Here is a 19,875-nt window from a genome sequence, read left to right as displayed (position 1 = left end):
AAAACGCAATTCCTATAGTTTTCTTTACTCCATGGGAAGACAACCAATACGTATTCACGAAACGGCAAATAAATGGCACCATTTTTTAAATGAACCAGTAATACATACAAAAACTTTACATTTCTAAATGAAACTATATACATTAATGGGTTACTTCAAAAAAGTGGGGGGTCAACTGCCCCCCTTTGCCCTCCCCCTAATCGCCGCCCATGCTCAACAACCACAGAAATACCTATCAATAGCAATACAAACAGCATCAAGAAAGGTCTTCAAAAATACAATTAATGCAATAACAACTACAGTAGAACAAATCTGTATCACTCAAACATTTGCAGAGGCTGTAAAACAAAAGCCCATGCCGATGGCCCAAAACCAATGCAAAAGGAGCAGCGCGGTAAAAATCTAGATGGGCAGGGGAGAAAGTAACGCAGCTGTGGCTGATGCAAACCGACGCGACGGCGACCAGTCGAGGCCTTGAACTATAAATTCCAAATTTCATTCTTAAAAAATAACAGATTCCCACTAACCTTAGAATACACCTCCAATACAGACAACACAGATTTACACAATAATAACAGATTGTTTTTGTAAAATAACAGATAATTCATTAATTTATTATAACATACATTTTAATATGGTTTCTTGCCATACCTTCCAGTGTGGTTTTGTCATGTAAATAATCTATTGTATACAGGTTTTCCCCCCTGGACTTCCGTTTTTTATCCCTCTATCAAAACAAAATAAATCTTCTCTTGCGTTTTCCTATCTTCTTCTTTACCCTTCTTTCTATCCACACTGACAGATGCGCCTGTAAATGACTTCCGAAAAGATAGAAGCCGCGACATGTGCTTCCTCCGACAGATGCTTTAGTGTACTAACTGCATGGAGGAAAGACACAGTGTTGCCAACAACCTCTAAAGAAAATAGGCTAGCTGGCCTTCAGAAATAAGCTTTTTCAAGCAAATAATGGCTAGATTTTGAAGTGCTAACCTTCAACCCACATTATAGATTTTAAACCCCTATTTTATGTGTAGGATTATAAGTGAGTTATAGTAAAATTTGAAATGTATTTTATTTGCCGAAGATTAACAAGCAATATACATAACTTTAAATTACAACAAAATCCATCAACAACTCATCTGATTTGTGAAAATTTACAGCCATATTATTAGCTGGATTGAAATTAGTCATCATCAATGACGTCGCAGCTTGCCGAGGCACTGGGACTGGATGCACCATCGTTGGATTGTGGATTATTGGTTGTGGTTGTGTAGGTGTAGACTGATATTGTCCCAATTTTCACTAGTACTTCTTTCGGCAGATCATAGTCCTTACAAACACTTCTTATTTCTCCGTACACACACATGATTCATCATGATTACATGAAGAGTTCATTTTCAAAACGTGTCTTGTCCGATTTCGATTCAACATTCAGATAGTGAGTAAACTAAAATTTATTTATTAATTTTTGCTCTTATTTCGTTTAAAAATCCGTAGGAAATATGAAAATATGTTTCTTAAGGATTTTGAAATTAATCACAGTAATTGAGGAGTTTGATGCAATAAGGGTGTAAGTCTGAAACATGCAGTTGGAGAAAAACGATGTTGAAAATTTAAATAGTGTGTTTTTCTTACATAAAACAATGTAATATGCAGCATTTTATTCCGATATTGAATTGAAATGTTACCAGGAGGCTAAACAAATATGGCACAAGCCACAAATGCGTTTGATGCCAAAAGGGCGTAAACTCGGTTACGCACTTATTACATCAAACTCCTCATTATAGCTAAAATTAAAAGAAGGATTTCTAGTTTAACCCTTACCTGAATTTTGAATTAAAAATGGACAAGAGATGTTTTGAAAATGAACTCCTCACATTGAGAGCTTTCAAGTTAATTAGTTATCCTATTAGTTTACTTTAATAAAGAAAAGCAATCTCTATTGCTTGAAGAACCGAACAGTTTACTAAATTTGAATTAGAAAACTTTCATTCTTGTAAGGAAATGAGAAATTTAAAATAATTAGGGGCAAGTTCCCGATATCGCACCAGATTCTAAATCGCACCACCCCTAGTTTAAAAAGAACCGCAGTACTAACAAGCCATCTCCTAGTTAAATTAAGTACTTAAGCATATTTCCATAATTACAGAGTAAAGTGACGACGTTCAGTAAGTTATGTGAGTGTACAGTTGCAGTACAATAAAATTGGAGTGTTCCTTACTAATTTTCGGGGTATTTCTCAGTAGAACAGGGATTAAGGTAAGAGAATTAGATTATGTTTCAATAAGTAACAATAAACAAAATACCATTAATATTATAGTGACAAGCACAAGTTATTCTTTTTTTTTTAATTTGTGAGGTATGTAAAGAATATATTTTTTAAATGGTGTAGTTTCCCAAATCGCACTACTAACGTGTGTCCGAAATCGCACCAGTGTTATTTTGACTCCCGTGATGAATTGTTTTCCCTGGTTTCTTTCTCGTTACGATTTACACAAGGTGGGGACATGGCAATATAGAAAATGGTCTCCGGAGTCTAAGAATTGTGCTTTGAAAGAATATATAGAAAATAAAGTGACGCTGCTAAGCCCAATAGCAGGAGGAAATAGAACTACCAACATGCAATCACAAAGAACAGAACTACTCACATCAAATCCTTATAAAAAAAATCTCGAAGAACAACGGCAAAGGCAATCAAGAGTATCGAAACGTGTGGAGTGACATAATCTTTCTGAACCGTCAGCTAGGTCTGCATGTACTTCAAGAAACCTTAACACCAAAAAATATATTCGAAAAGTAGATACATCCAAATCACGATGCTATAAGCTACTTATTCGCAGTGTTTCAAATGTGGCTTTTGAAATCAATGAACAAGATTGGTTTTGCTATCTTTGTCAATAAAATTTAGTAGAAGATATAGTACAGAGTGTTTTGTGTAAAGTCTGGATACATGAGTCTTATGTGGGTATTTCAGGAGATGAACGTGCATTCCAAAGTGATTTTTGTGCACATAAAATGTGGCTGTGCGTGTTTTCCATAAATACAGATATTTAAGTTTATCATAGGATTATGAACAACATTATTAATGAATTATTGCTCATTGAATCAACAATATGGATATTTTTTTCTTTAATGATATATTCTTCCGTGTATTAATAACACTGAGATAAAAGAATGTGGTATAGAAATATTTGTATTACTTGTAGGTTGCATTTCTACTTAGCTTATTTCTGAGGTATTATTTCTGTGCTCAGTATTTACATTGCAGTAGTTTTCCTCTTTAAAGATGTATTATATCTCATCTTAATATACCATAAATAAAATAATGCGATATTCCATGGAAATGATAATTTGTTTTACCCATATGTATTACTGTAAAATTTGTATGTATTCAAATGGCGGTGCGATTTTGGCTTCACATAGTGCGATTTAGAAAACCTGTTGCGTAAATCGCACCAATCGCTGGCTTCAAAAATATCATTTTTATCATAAGAATGATAAGATATCATTATGAAATCACTATGAAAGAATCAGGAAACTATAAAGTTCAATACGATCAAAAAATTATTTTAAATTTCTTCAAAAGTTTCGATTCAAAACCACTTAGGTAAAATGTGGTGAGATTGTGGCTACTCTCCCCTAAAAAGTCGCAAACGGGGCCGTTACGGGAGTGACATTAAAATTCTTTCTGAGTCAGTAAGTAGTTGTAAATTTGTGGGTGAGGAGAGAGAAGAAGAATGAAAAACAAGCGTTTGTTGCGCAATAAAACACCGTCTGTCTAGAGATATCAACTAATATCATAATATATAATGACAAATAGGCTAATTTTTAAAAATTACACTTTATTTTCAAATAAAAAGTATTTTTAGAATTAATTTAACAGCTAATAGAAAAGCCAAAAATGGCAAAAGGTTTTCATAAAATAAGCTATATTTAAGGCCATAAGCATTTCGTAGATTTGTATGGCCTAATGCCTCGCCAAATATTCTAGATTTAGCCAAAAATAGGCTAAATTGGCATCACTGGAAAGGCATGTAGATATATGGTTGATACCTTACTCTCTGTCAGGACGCGGGGTTTCCTGAAAGGCGTCCTTTTTCAATTTTTCTGTTTCTTTTAACATACTACAGACATTCCGTGCAAGAACTTAATAGGTTCATGTGCAACAAGTGGGAACAACGCCACATATTACCCTTGAGATTTACCAGTTTCTTAATGAAGAATTCCGAGAGAGATGGTTTGTCATAAAATGCCACATCTTAAGCCGAAAGATCACCAGATCTGTAAATTTTTGGCTGCAAGAATAGGTGAGCAGTCTAAATGTGTGCAAAGAAACCAGCTAATCTTGATGACCTGAATTACAATATAATTGGTGCCATTCTGAGTATCTCAAACGAGTGGGATACGGACAGAATCTCGCGACTGAAACATTGCCGCCCAAAATCTCACGGGCCAAAACCTCTCGTGGCCAAAACCTCGCCGCCAAAAATCTCGCATGACCAAAACATCGTCGTCCAAAACCTCGCAGGACAAATTCTTGCTGGGCCAATACCTCGCCTGGCCAAAACCTCGCCGCCCTAAACATCGCGGGCCAAAATCTGGCCTGACCAAAACCTCTCGTGGCCAAAACCTCGCCACCCAAAATCTCGTGAGCCAAAATCTCGCCTGATGAAAAAACCTCACGGACCAAAATCTCGCTTGGCCAAAAACTTGACTTATGAAATCTTTTCTTAAAATTTATCTAATGTGTTCGGTTAGGAGAGAAACATTATACCACGTTCTTACAGAACTTGGAATACCGAGAAAGCTAATTAGATTAATTAAGATATGTGTAAATGAATCCCAAAGTAAAGTCCGGGTAGGAAAATTTTTGTCCACGAGCTTTCACGTCGAAAATGGCCTAAAACAAGGAGATGCGTTGTCGCCATTATTATTTAACTTTGTGCTGGAATACGCCATAAGGAAAATCAAAGATAGCAACCAGGGCCTAGAGTTGAACGGTATTCACCAGGTTATGGCATATGCTGATGATGTAAATTTAATAGGGGATGATAGGAGAACAATAGAAAGAAATGCAGATATCTTATTAAATGCTTGCAGGGACATTGGTTTAGAAGTAAATGCAGAGAAAACTAAATACATGGAAGTGCGTCGGGACCGTAATACGGCAAATTGTGGAAGCGTTAAAATATTAAGTAATACTTTTGATAAAGTGGATACTTTCAAATATTTAGGATCAATATTAATAGACGAAAATCATATTCACGAAGAAATTAAATGTCGACTAAAAGCAGGGAATTCGTGTTACTATTCAGTTCAAAATCTCTTGTCGTCGCGAATTCTGTCGAAGAATTTGAAGCTTAAAATATATAAAACGATAATCATGCCTGTTGTTCTGTATGGTTGCGAAACATGGTCGCTTACTCTTAGGGAAGAACATAGACTGAAAGATTTGAGAACAGGATCCTGAGAAGAATATTCGGACTCAAGAGGAACGCGAATGGGGAATGGCGGAAACTTCATAACGAGGAACTACATAATTTATACGGTTTACCCGACATTGTTAGGGTCGTCAAGTCTAGGAGGCTTAGGTGGGCAGGTCATGTAGCTAGAATGGAAGAAAGTAGAAACGCTTTCAAAATCTTGACTAAAGACCCATCGGAAAACGACCATTAGAGAGACGTAGGCGCAGATGGGAGGACAATATTAAGATGGATCTCGCAAAGATTGGAATACAAAGTAGAAACTGGATGTAATTAGCTAAGGATAGAAGTCAGTGGAGAGCTTTTGTGAAAGCGGCATTGAACCTCCGGGTTCCATAGGCCATAGAGTTATATATATATATTCCTCTTCTTCGTTGTACCGTCAAAGTGAAACTACAAAATTCATCCCAGACCCGAACCTCATCTATGTTGACAAATTTGAGGGAGAACGGTCGGGCGGTTCAAGAGTTATGATGTCACAAACACAGCCATATTCATTATATATATATATATATATATATATATATATATATATATATATATATATATATATATATATAGGTTTTCAAAGCATGAGTTAAAATATTTCTTTTCATTATTTTAATGCAATTATGTGTTATTACAAAATGTATACATATACCATTCTGCATCGAAGAAATCGTCGTGACAAACTTTTATACTGACGGCATTTCTTTCCAGGCGAGTTTATGTCCCGTGTAGTTTAGAACAGGCGAGATTCTGTCCCGAGATCAGGACCGCGAAGTTTTGGCCAGGCGAATTTTGAGACTCGATGTCTCGGCAAGGGGAGGTTTTGGCCCGCGAGCTTTTGAACAGGCGAGGTTTTGGCCTGGCGAGGTTTCGGCCCGACGAGATTTTGAGCGGCGAGGTTTTGGCCAGGTGAGGTTTTGGTCCGCGAGGTTTTGTACCCAAACGCAAACGAATAGGTGTACCATCAGCACGCAATTATCGTTTTCAGAAAAAAGATCGGAACAGTGTTTGAACTAGGGATGCGCACGAGATGAGTCGAGACAGGATTTTCCTGACAAAATTCGAGTCGAGACACGGCTCTTCCAATAGAGAAATATACATTTTTCGAATCGAGACATCTCTTTTACAGCACATTTTCGAGACGAGACAGCCCTAATCTTGTCTCGTGCGCATCCCTAGTTTGAACGTAAATGGTACACAACTGGAGGTTTGGCGATAAATCTTAAAAACAGAAAAATAACTTTACTTTACTATAAGCACCAGAGCCGTAGCTAGAGATTTCGGCTCCCGGTGCGAAGTAGAATTTGATGCCCTCTACCAAACTTTTTTTTTTTCATATAAAATTAGCAGCTTTTGTTGTTACATTACACTGAATTTTTATCAAGCTCTTTGGAAAGACCATTGCAACAGCCAAAAGCTATCATTATGTATTCTTCTACTAATAAGAGCTAGCTACCTTTGGTTGTATACAAATCCACTTGGAGAACAGTTATGGAAACTTCCAACTATTTAATACCTTTCATACTATTTATAAAAAAAATGAAATTTCGGTATACTAGAAACTATGTGCTTTTAAAATGTTCGAAATGGGTGACGGCATTAAGTTCCAGTAATAATTGTAAACTTTTGTAATTTTATTCTGTATCTGACCATACAAATAGCATATTAATTTCGATTCTTTTACAATAAAACTTTTTGTGAATACAACGGAAATTCAAAAGGAGCCTTCTCTGCGAATTTTTCAATATTGATCAATGGAGGTGAAGAATATGTTTAATGTTTGTAGTTAAAATCAAAAAATAGAGTTTGGCTATAAGATATGTTTGAAATTATCGTAATTACTTTATTGCTTAAAGAATGGAAGTTCTGAAGTTAAGATTACTTATTATTAATTAACATAATAAAATACGCTAAAACACACACATATATACGTATATATATATATATATATATATATATATATATATATATATATATATATATATATATATATATAATGTAGGTATGAAGATAGATAAAAATATCGCACAACTAGATATTAATACACACAAAAATAATATCCTGGCGATACAAGTAGGTCATGGAGAAATGATCACAATAAATTGCTTCAGATTGGAAGCACCTCATACGTCAATAGAATTAAAACAATTGATCAGTTTTTGAAAAAGAGAAATTCGTTGAGTTAAGTACTGACACCTTAAGCCCCTATTCTACAACTACTTCAAGTTCTCAAATGTTATTATTCCCCTTGTTTACCCTCATTTTTAATATTCTCGCGTAAATAAAATAGCAGCTTGCATATGTCTCTTCACTACTTTTATTTTCATACCTTCATTCTCACCGTCGTGATTAATCCAATTGGATACAAAAGTTTGATTAACTAAGCAAGCTTATCACCATCAAAACGCCGAACACTTATTTCAGAGTTCGACTGTTTCTAATTTTGAACACGCTCCTGCGTGCATTATAAGTAATTACTTTGCCCCTTGTCATTAACAAATCTTATATAATAATTTTCTTTAAGTAATAAGTAAAAACTTGTTGTGATTTGTGGGTCTTATGAGTAAAGTTGAGCAAGGTGAGTTTACTCGAATTTTGGAGAGTTTACTCCTTTTGGTATTAATAAAGATGAGAAAGATGAGCAAGCTCTTGGAGAGGTCACTCGGCTTCTGATCAAGAGTCAGAGCTATTGAAATAGGTCTAATTTCGTAGGAATAAAACAGATCTCTCTCACACTTCGGAGTTCTCTCTAAAAGATCTTCAGTTACCTTATTTGCTTACTCAAGCTGTTCAGTGAAGATGTTTTGTAGAAATGGTTGCATTCATGAATTTACAACAACGACAGAAAATATACAAAGAGCGCAGAAACACTTTCGAAGTGGACTATAAAACTGTCTGTCGCTTTGATTTAAAAAAAAGTGGAGTGGTTTAATTAATTATTTCCTAGGCGAATAAAATTAGAGGCGCTTACTAACGAACAGAGAAGACTTATGTTAATAGGTCAAGTTTTCAAAGGGGAGAACATAGGTCTTCGACCAGATTACTATCTCTGTCGCATTTTCAAAAGTTCGAGAGAAAATAGTAGAGAAGCCTCCTGTTTTGATAAATTTCGCATCAACTGTTGCTAAACAGCAGACAGCAATAAATACAAGTAAGAGGCGCCAGAAGTAGAATTTTCCATTAGCTATATAGGTCGTCGATTGCACACATATAGAAATTAAACGGCCTCATGAACATAGGGAAGCGTACATAAATTGTAAAGAACGTTACACCTTGAATGTTCAAGCTATTTGTAATTGTGACGAGGAATTCACGAGTGTGGATGCTCCCTATCCAAGTTCTGTACACGATTCACGATTAGATGAACCCAGCTGTTCTCATGGTCATGGCAGAAAACAGATGAGAAGCGTTGCTTCTGGAAGACTGCATATGCAATTGCTCCTTGGCTTATGACTCCTTTCGGCAATCCAGTTACGGTAGCAGAATGCAATTCGACAACTACTTCACCAGAGAACGCGTTATAATATGCTTCGGCCAAGTCAAGCAACAATTCCCTATTTTGGAAATTATGTAAAATAAGATTGTCAACCAGCAAAGTGCCTTCGGTATTCTAGCCTGTTTTATACTACATAATGAGGCTAAATATCTGAAAGACGGAGGTTTCGACATTGTTGAGAGAGGGTATGTAGAAGAGGACGCCATTGTAGAAGATGAATCACCGCGCAGGAGACAATGAGGGTAAGAAAGGAGAAATGAAATTATCAGGATAATGATAGAAGGTCATTAAAATGTCGAGTTTCCATGCAAATATCAGTATTTTTTAAATGCACTTTGTTAAACATTTGATATAAAATACTAATGCTGAGGCCTACTAATACTGTACTTTTGTACCTACTATAAATTTCGAGAAAAAGGAGTTCCGAATACCCTGGAGTCAGCCTTCGTTATACTACCAGCAATACTTGGTTCATATTTCTTGCCATCTTCACCGATGCTATCGAACCTCATGGTGACATACACAAAGATTTGTATCAATTATCATAGCACCTGGAGTTTATGCTTTACGCAAACAAAAAAACTAAGGGAATAAGTAAATAAAATAAATAAAACTTATAAATATTAAATACTTGAAATAAACACAACGTAAGTATTTGGGGGGAGGGGGGGTTATTGTTGTCTGTCTACAATTCTTAAAGTTAAAAACAGTAGTTGGCATTCAGCTGTATTATATGAATAAAATGTAGTCATTCAGGGGATGACTGACAGTTGGGGAATACCGACACGTCTAAGCTTAAAGCACTGTCAATTCTACCTGGAAGTGGAGTTGGCGTAATCAGTACTAAGTGAAACTGTGGGGTGTATGGAATGTACATGTGTAAAAGTTTAAAAAATAAGTAGAATAATTTTAGGAGAAAGGTCTAAGTTTATGAGGTAAGCTGTGAGAGATATGTGAGAAGTGAAGGGCCATTGTAAAATTTGAGTATGTTTTGTTAAGCTCTTGTTTGGAAGTAAAAGTTCTATCGTTCAATACTCATGGTGGACAGCATACAGCTGAAAGTTGTGCAATCACAGATAGTAGGCTCATCAGTGTGCAGTGTTCCTAACTTGCATAAAATATAGTTAAGTGCAACATATGCATTCGGGGTACTTCCGACACTCACATTTGGGGCACTTCCGACAGACACTCTTTTCCCCATTCGTGGTGATCTTTAATAACACTAGTTAACAAATTTAAACTTTTTGTTTGTTACATGAGAAAAATCACCTGATCTTAAAGGAACTTTTTGCGCTGAATTCGAATATGCACTCGGTTTCTCTCCATCACGTAGTTTTCCCTAACAGAGGGATTTTCGGGAAAATCCCTCAAAAATTTCCCTTTTACAGATATTTTATTCCCCTAGCCCCTGTCCCCTTACATATAGTAACATAGAAATTATACCTAAGTATACCTTGGTTTATATTTAATAAACCCTAAAAGTTTCGTAAAAATCGCTTTGTTCTTTCTAGAGAAATAAATATATTTGTATGTATACTGTGTGCACTGTTTATTGCACCTGATAGTAATGCTTTCAGATCTCCTGAGTTGGGGTAAAAACGATTTGCTTTATTACTACAAACACAGACATAAAAATGAATATTTACAATAGTCAACAACACACTTGTATTGCTCTCTGTAAATTAGAAACGTGTATAAAAATAGAATGTACTTCCAACGTATATTTTTTTTAAATGTACAGTATATGTATATCTTAATACATATATATACAATTCTCCAAGTTTTTTCGTTTTGTTCATGAAATGGTTATCAATATTTGTTATCAAATGTAACAGAATGCAAAAGAACTTCCACTTCCCGAGCCCCCTACCAACTGGGAAGAGATATGGCCAAAAGACTCTGATGATGATCATGACCTTGATGAACCATCGACATCAACATGTACATCCAAGGATCCAACGTTCATCCCTGACTGTGTTCGCGAGCCACATTTCATTCGGCAATGTGAACTTAATGACCTAGTCCGTGATTTGCACCTGACAAAACAAGAGGCGGAACTTCTGGGATCAAGGCTCCAGCAGTGGAACTTATTGGATGCAGAAACGAACATATCAGTGTACAGGAAAAGGCATGTTCAATTTTCAAGCTATTTCTCAATGCAAGATAATGTGTGCGTATGTACGGATATAAATGGGTTGATGGCGGAGCTAGGAATTCCTTACGTTCCAGAAGAATGGAGGTTATTTATCGACGCGTCAAAGGTCAGCCTTAAAGCTGTCCTTTTACATAATGGAAATAAAAAACCTTCTATACCACTTGCGCACTCAGTGAAGATTAAGGAATCCTATGCCACCATGTCAACTTTGCTAAATCTTATAAATTACAAGGACCATTGTTGGCAAATATGTTGTGATCTCAAGGTAGTTGGTATTTTATTAGGACTGCAGTGCGGTTACACGAAGTATCAATGTTTTTTATGTTTATGGGATAGCCGAGCTGATGACAAACATTATGAAGTGAAGGAATGGGAACCTAGAGTGAATTACGTACCTGGAGAATGCAACGTCAAATACGCTCCTTTGGTAGATCCTAATAAGATATTACTACCGCCACTTCGTATCAAGTTAGGACTTATGAAAAACTTTGTCAAAGCCATGGACACATCTGGTGAAGGTTTCAAGTATTTGCGAGATAAGTTCCCTAACCTGAGTGATGCTAAGATTTCAGCGGGAGTGTTTATTGGTCCCCAAATTAGGAAATTAATGCTTGATGATAGCTTTGACTGCAAGTTAAACAGTGCTGAGCTAGCTGCCTGGACAGCATTTAAGTGTGTTGTGCGCAACTTTCTGGGCAATAACAAAGCTGAGAGTTACACAGAAATCGTACAGGACATGATACAGAAATACAAAGAGTTGGGTTGTAGGATGTCTTTAAAAATCCACTTTTTGCACGCCCACCTCAGCTTCTTTCCTGCTAACCTAGGTGCTCTCAGCGACGAACAGGGGGAAAGATTCCACCAAGATATAATGGCAATGGAGAAAAGGTACCAGGGACGATGGGATCCTTCAATGATGGGGGACTATTGTTGGGGTCTTGTTAGAGAATGCAACATTTCTTACAAAAGAAGGAAGTAGTGTACGTTTTTGTAACCCAATGGAAGTTTCATATATTGTGATAGTTTTGATTGTCTTTTCATGACCTTTTGGTACATTTGTATTATTGTTTATAGTAAATTGTCACACTTGTAAATTATATTGTATTATATTTTATATATGTGTTTGTGGTAATAAAGCAAAACGTTTTACCTCAACTTAAGAGATCTGAAAGCATTACTATAAGGTGCAATAAACAGTACACACAGTATACATACAAACATATTTATTTCTCTAGAAAGAATAAAGCGATTATTACGGAACTTGGAGGGTTTGTTAAATATGAATCAAAGTATACTTAGGTATAATTTCTATGTTAGTATATGCAAGGGGACAAGATCTTGGGGTGTAAAATAAACGAAAAGGGAAATTTTTTAGGGATTTTCCCGAAAATCCCTCTGTTACGGGAAAATCGTACGTGATGGAGAAAAACCGAGTGCATATTCGAATTCAGCGCAAAAAGTTCCTTTAAGAACAGGTATTTCCTTTTATGTAACAAAACCTTTGTTAACTAGTGTATCAAAAATACTACATTAATATTAACATGTAGATAATAGAATGTCTGCATGTTTTTTCCATTGCATGAGATGCTCCTGGAATTTGAACAAAATATCAGTAGCTATAGAGGTCGGAGGTCGTAAAGAATGCAGTGCTACTTGCTACTGCTTCAAGAGCTTTTTGAAGTTCATCGGATAGTTACGTGACAGATTATTCAAAGTTAACTGCAAGTAACATTTTGGTGAACATACAACAACTGCTGAAGAAGACGAACATGCACTAAAAAAACAAGTTAATTATATTAGACGTGTATGGGTTCACCCAAGAACATAAGATGTGTTAATGTAAAGCGAAGGACAATAGTGTCAAAATTTTAACATCGGCACAGAAAAATAGTAAAATAGAAAAATCAAAAGGTAGTGACACATAAAAGAATGTATAGATACATAACAATGTTACAAAAGACAGTAACAAAAATGAGAAAACTCAAAAAGAAAATTATTGTGCTATCTGTTGAGGGTTTTCTATGTTTCAGCGAAAACAATTCCGCTGATTGGGTTCAATGTACAGAATATTTTCAGCGGTTTAACAAGGACTGTGTTCTTCATCCAGACGATCCCTTTTTCGTGTGTCAACAGTGTAAAATCTCAGACAAATAAAAGTATAATGTGAATATAATATTTGCTCTTTACTGTATATGAAGCTAACGCTAATATTTTAATCTATAACCATACTGTTAATAACATATCATTAACATACATTAACAAATACTTTTTCATGAAGTACAGAATTTTTGTGCTCTCTGTACTAGCTCACATTTAGCATGTTATTTTTGAAAAGAAATTCTTATTTCATATATCTCTTGTAACTGAACACATTTTACTATTATTCTTTCCCTCATTTGTAACTCAGTGGTATTTTCTAAATATTTTCTGTACCTGTAAATAAAGGCATTCTACATTCCTAATCTTACAGATTCCAGTGTTTGTTTGAAACTCATGAACTACTTTACGAGTAATAATGTGCGTTGTGGAATTATTAGTGACATTATTATAGCAGATAAGGTTTTAATCTTGATGTCGGTATTACCCCAACAATCTGTCGGTTTTCCCTATAGAGTTGGAGAAGTCCGACACTTCTTCATCGTTCATTTTAATTGTGGCTCCACAGCCACATTGCTTTTGTGTAACGTGTATTGTATCTGTCAAGTAGTTGAAATAGTATTCTTAACCATAGGCTATAATTCGTTTCTTTAATAATCCAAATCGTGCAGAAGTGCAAATGTCCTTAGGGTGTCGGTATTGTCCAAAATGACCATATGTGAATAAAATTTGTAGTAACGTAAGTTATTTTGAAGAATTCATTAAAAATAATTGGAAAATCTCTTATGATGTCCACAAATGCTGATAATCATAATTTTTTTCCAAAATCTTCTTAAAAATCACCAGTGGCGGCGATTGGATATTAAAAGTGGGGGGGGGGGCAAAGCATGATCTGAATATTTGTAGCTATATCAATTTTAGTTTTCCTGGTTGTTTCTAACACCTTGTTTGACAAAAGGTTGTATAACTAATAGGACACTCACTTTTTCTGTTAAAATACCGTATATCGTATTTCATATATACATAAGTAAATTGACAAGAGCAACGGAAATAGGTACTAGAACTTTGTACTCTTAAACAACGAAAGTGTAAGAAGAGATTTAATCCCTTGCTCATGAACATTTTAAAATTCTGTCTGGAAAATTGTGTGATCGGATTGTTTATTAAAAATTTGCAAAACAAGTAAATTGGAAGGATAATATTAATTATGGTAATGAATAATGAGGCTTGTTTTGCAAAAGTTATATTCAAACTGGAGATAAATGGACAACTTAATTTATAATTTCACACATGGCATTAAATATATATTATTACTCTTACAAGGTACATTCGCGAAGTGTTCCCTCGGCATTCGTGTAAAATTGATTCAAATGCAAAGTTCTCCTCGTCACAATGTGTATTGTACTTATTTTAGCGGCACATACTGGTAATTTGCATATATATGTACCTTCATATATCCGGAATTCAAATCTACACTAGTATAACGCTCGGACACAACACTGCTTTTAGTTTCTTTAGATGTAACTAGACATGAATGTGTGCATGTGCAAAACTAATTTGATCAAGTAGTGCTTCTCTGACACATGTTACCAAACCAAGCTGCCATTTTGCATCCGCCATATTGGACTCTACTTTCGGCTTTTCAAATGGGAATAGGTGCAAGTGATACATCAAATTCAGGTACAATTTTCTCCGAAATTCACTAATGTAGTAAGTTTTACCGTCGCTATTGCGTGTTAAATGTCAAGCACTTCACGAATATTGAACCAAATAGAAAGTTGTGCAGGGCCCGCTGTGTATATGTAATCTTTTACGTAATTTATCGTTGACGAAATATTCTTTGAACGTACATGATACAGAAACACAGACATATTTATGGAAATGGTCTTTACCTAAATATGGTCGTATCTGGATTTACATTAAACATTTTGACCGTTATACAATACTTCTTTGTTGTAGTACATCACGATAGTAATACAATCACTCACAGAAATGTAATAAGATTATGACACCAATGTTGTACAGAGTGTGTTTATACCTACAGTATTTTCCAGTTAGAAATTGTTTTGATTTGTAAACATCAAAAATGCGTAACTGATATTACTCTGCAATGTCTATTTGTGAAGTGCCTGGAAGGATTTAACATGCAATACCTTGCAAACGGTATAAGCTACAGTAAAATAATCTACATCAGTGCGTTTCTGAGAAAATTGTACATGAATTTGATGTGTCACTTGCACCTATTCCCATTTGAAAAACCGAAAGTCGAATCCAATATGGTGGATGCAAGATGGCAGCTTGGTTTGGTAACATGTGTCAGAGAAGCAGTACTTGATTAAATTTGTTGTGCATATGCCCACATTCATGTCCAGTTACATCTAAAGAAACTAAAAGTAATTTTGTGTTCCAGCGTTATACTAGTGTATGATTCAATTCCGGATATATGAAGGTCCAAAAATATGCAAATTACCAGTATGTGCCGCTAAAATTAGTACAATACACATTGTGATGAGGAGAACTTTGTATTTGAATCAATTTTACACGAATCCCGAGGGTACACTTCGCGAATGGACCTTGTTAGGAAATGAAAGACAGTAAATACTACAAGCATATGCTACGAAATTTAAAGAAATACGCAATTGCAATATTAATTGCTTTGAATTGCAATTAAAACGCAATTCCTGTAGTTTGCTTAACTCCACAAGGAGACAACTAATACGTGCTCACGCAACGGGAAATATTATACGGCACCATTTTCTATGAAAAAGTAATACATACAAAAACTTTACATTTCCAAATGAAACTATACACATTAATGGGTTACTTTAAAAAAAGTGGGGGCAACTGTCTCCCTTTGTCCCCCTTATCGCCGCCCATGCATATCAGTATTTTTTTAACACGTTTATTTAAATTACATAAACATCTGACAGATTACTTGCTTGACCATCTCGACGTGGAGTGGAGCAAATTCTGCGAGCGTGGTCAGGTTGTTTAGAAGTAAGTTCTCGAAACTATAATAATTTTTATTCATACGAAATTTGAGAGCTTGTTTAAGAAACAGAGCTTGCTGACCTCACTCATGAGTAAAGTGAGCAGAGTCAAGTCTCCGTTTTATTCATAAGTGAAACGTTTGGATTTTGAGCGGAGCGAGCAAGAAAATTTTTAACAAGTCTATTTCTTTGCAAACTGACAATATTTTTTAATAGCGCGCCACTACTTCCTAGGGACAACGTGTCGTTTTTCTCATTTCCAACATTTTTACTTTCTTCTTCCTCGTTCGGCGCCCTCTTGCTATCAGCGCCCGGTGCAACCTCCCCGCTAGTCCCCCCTAGCTACCGTTCTGATAAGCACACACAAAATTTTGTCTTAATAAACTTAATAATTATTAAGTCATAAATTTTTAGTTTCCTGCAGGAATTTATGGATTTCGTATATTATTTAAAATACTGCCTTTTTAGATGTCAACACAGATACACAGGTTGCTAATGAAATTACTTGTGTATATACAGTTAAATGTGAAGAAATCTTCAACTTACGCTGCATGAACTTCCATAGAAGCCATCTGCACAAATCTTGCTGAAAATTATATTTCCGTAGTAATCTGCGCACTCAGAATTACTAATGACAGGAAGTTCGACGTATCTAAGTTCATTGCTAAGGCCAGTAGCACCTACATAAATTTAAAATACTACTATTAGTGTCATGTTATCATATTACAGGAAACATTAATGAGACGTATGAAAATTATATATATGATTGTGAAAATTGCAATACAAAAACTGAAATGTGGAATGGAAGGCAATTTATACCACAGCCCCATTACACTGCTAAACATAAATGATTATTATTTCATAGATTGGTTAGTTAGTAATATTAGAGTTTAGCACTCCTTTCAATAATGAGACTAAATGAAACGTGGGCCTACAGCTGAACGTAGAATCTGAATTATGTGCTTTTGCCGAGAATCGAATCCGAATCTCTTACTATACAGCCACCACGAGGGAGCTTTCGTTTTATGATTCTACAACGTATTTAACTTCAATAAATCTGTACCGGTATGGTGTGAAGTCTACGTGGTACAGTACGAGCTTGTTCCCATGGTAGCAGTGAATCAGAAAGGTGTCAGCTGCATTCCGGACAGTGCTCTCAAACGGGTCGGGTCAACTCGGGTCGGGTTATCGGGTCGGGTTGTCGGGTCGGATCAATCGGGTCAGCTCGGGTCGGTTTGTTGGGTCGGGTCAGCTCGGGTCGGGTTGTCGGGTCAGGTCAATCGGATCGGATCACGGGTCGGGTCACTCGGGTCAGTCAATTCGGGTCACGGGTCACGGATCATTGAGAGCACTAATTCCGGAGCTATCACCTTCCAGGCTACTTATACGAGGGCTTACGAGACCCTAACATGCTGGAGGACCTAAACAGTAAGTTGTCGGCGAATCATATTTTACAATCCACACATATTCAAAGAACATGAAAGGAGATCGTGTAGACCAAGGCTTACACGTTCTGAATTACGTGTAACCAAACATTAAGCAGTATTAACTTGACCTACTGAACTTTTCACATAAAGTTTTCATTGGTGAAGCAGTGACGACGCCAGCTTTAAGTTCTTAGGGGGGCGAAGGAGGGGCAGACACATTTTCGGGGGGGGGGCGGCTCTTTGCCATACCAAAAATGACATATTTATTACGTTTGACTTATTTTACATTACATTGTGTAATTTCGTTGCTGTTTTCATATTAGACCTATATGATTATAAATTAAACTTATTTCAAGTAAAATTTGTAACTAACAAATAAGTAAAGTCTGCACATGAAATATTTTTCAATGAAACTTTTGAAGCCTAAACATAAATCGAATTACTTTCGCGTATGCTACAAGTAACACATTCGTCTAGTACTATATGCTACGTCTCTCTCTCTATCTATCTATCTATCTATCTATCTATATATATATATATATCTATATATATATATATATATATATATATATATATATATATAGAGAGAGAGAGAGAGAGAGAGAGAGAGAATTTACAAGGAGCTGCTGAAAATGTCCTAGTCCAATCCAGAAGAATTGTAGGTACTAGGTAGAAAAATGAAACCGTAGTTTAGAAAAACATATCTCTGTATGTATAAATACACATTTTCATATTAATAATGAAATTCTTATTGTTTCTGAGGCCTCTGAAGTGATTATGTGTACCCAAATAGATAATTTCACGAACATCCATATCTTAACTGTTATAACATTTTGTTTTTGAGTGACAAAAATAATTTAAGCTATTATTTATATAGTTTTTAAAGTGTATAGTAAATTAACGATACACTTATTATAATCTGAGGTCTGGCTGCACCCCGCTTTCTCAGTTTTTACCTTCTTAGCAAAACTTGTGTCAGAGATTCTGGGTATTTCTTTGGAACTCGTCGGTAGCTTCATTCAGAATTGCTTGGGTATGATCAAGTTCTCGACATAATGGGTTCCCAAAATATCTGTTAGGAGAATAAAAGAGTGACGGCATTAAGAGAAGTTTTCTTCCAATTTGACCGTAATGCTGATCAATTTCGCTCACAAGTAGTAATTATAGATGAAATATGGTTGTACCACTATGATCCTGAATCGAAGCAACAGTCTATGGAGTAGTAGCACTCATTTCACCATCGCCCCAAGAAGTTCAAGACACAGAAATAGGTTGAGAAGCTGTTTGCAACATTCTTCTGTGATAAGTATGGAGTCGTACTCATAGACTATCTCCGCAACGGTCAGATATTTAATCCAGAATCTCTACATTACTTACAAAACTGAAAGAAAAATTCCAAGTTCAACGCCGCGAAAAATGCAAAGAAAGGAATTCTGTTCCTTCAGGAGAATACACCTGTCCATCAAGCCCCTGCGAACACTACTGACATTGCATAATCTAGGATTTCAATGTCTAGATCATCATTCTTATTCCCCAGATTTAGCTCCGTCTAACTATTACGTGTACTTATTTCCCAAACTTAAATAACACTTGAAAGGAAGCCATTTTAGATCTGATAGAGGTAGTGCTACGAAGAGTGGTGCGAGGAAATCTTCAGATTTTTTAACTTCTCTGCAAAAACTGGAGCACTGTACAAGGTAGTATATTGACTCTCGGGGAAAGTGTAGAAAAAATAAAACTTTACCATTCCACATGCACTCATTCTGGGTTGGGCTACGAATTTTTCAGCAGATCCTAGTCAATATGGCAGACGTCACGTCAATACTTTGAAACAAAATAAGTAAGGGAGCACTAGTATAAAACAATTACTAACTAAAGATCAGCACTCTGACAATACGTTTCATTGGGAATCAATTTAATTCCATAAATTTATTATTATCATTTGCAGGAAGGGAAAACACAACTCTTTTTATCCCCTTCAAAAAATTAAGCGCTGGTAGTTGCAAACTAAGCTGTTATAAGCACATCCTCTGAATATTGAAAGCCGAGAATAATGTTCCAGAAAAAAGAAGTACAGAACCTTTAAATAAAACAAAATATGAAACTGAAAACTTCAAACCTGGATAAATACAAACAAGTTATGTAACTGGTTTTACCTTTCTTTTGTTTCCAATCGAAGTTGATCCAATGAGAATTAATCAAGTCGACCAAATCTACTATTGTTCGCTAGGCACAATAA

General features: G+C 35.7%; 1 protein-coding gene across 1 annotated transcript in view; it reads right to left on the bottom strand.

Moving 5' to 3' along the window:
• LOC145685325 (transmembrane protease serine 9-like) overlaps positions 1-19,875 on the bottom strand; it is an 88,216-nt gene that overhangs the window by 11,548 nt on the left and 56,793 nt on the right. The window contains exon 13 of the mRNA XM_081757699.1: positions 16,756-16,889. Coding sequence (XP_081613825.1) covers positions 16,756-16,889 — 134 coding nt within the window. The remainder of the gene's footprint in view (positions 1-16,755; positions 16,890-19,875) is intronic.

Source organism: Thermobia domestica, chromosome 5 (genome assembly GCF_964235325.1).
Source record: "Thermobia domestica chromosome 5, izTheDome1.hap1.1, whole genome shotgun sequence".
Lineage (NCBI taxonomy): Eukaryota > Metazoa > Arthropoda > Insecta > Zygentoma > Lepismatidae > Thermobia > Thermobia domestica.
Note: the sequence above shows the minus strand (reverse complement) of the source record. Positions and strands in the feature narration are given on the sequence as shown.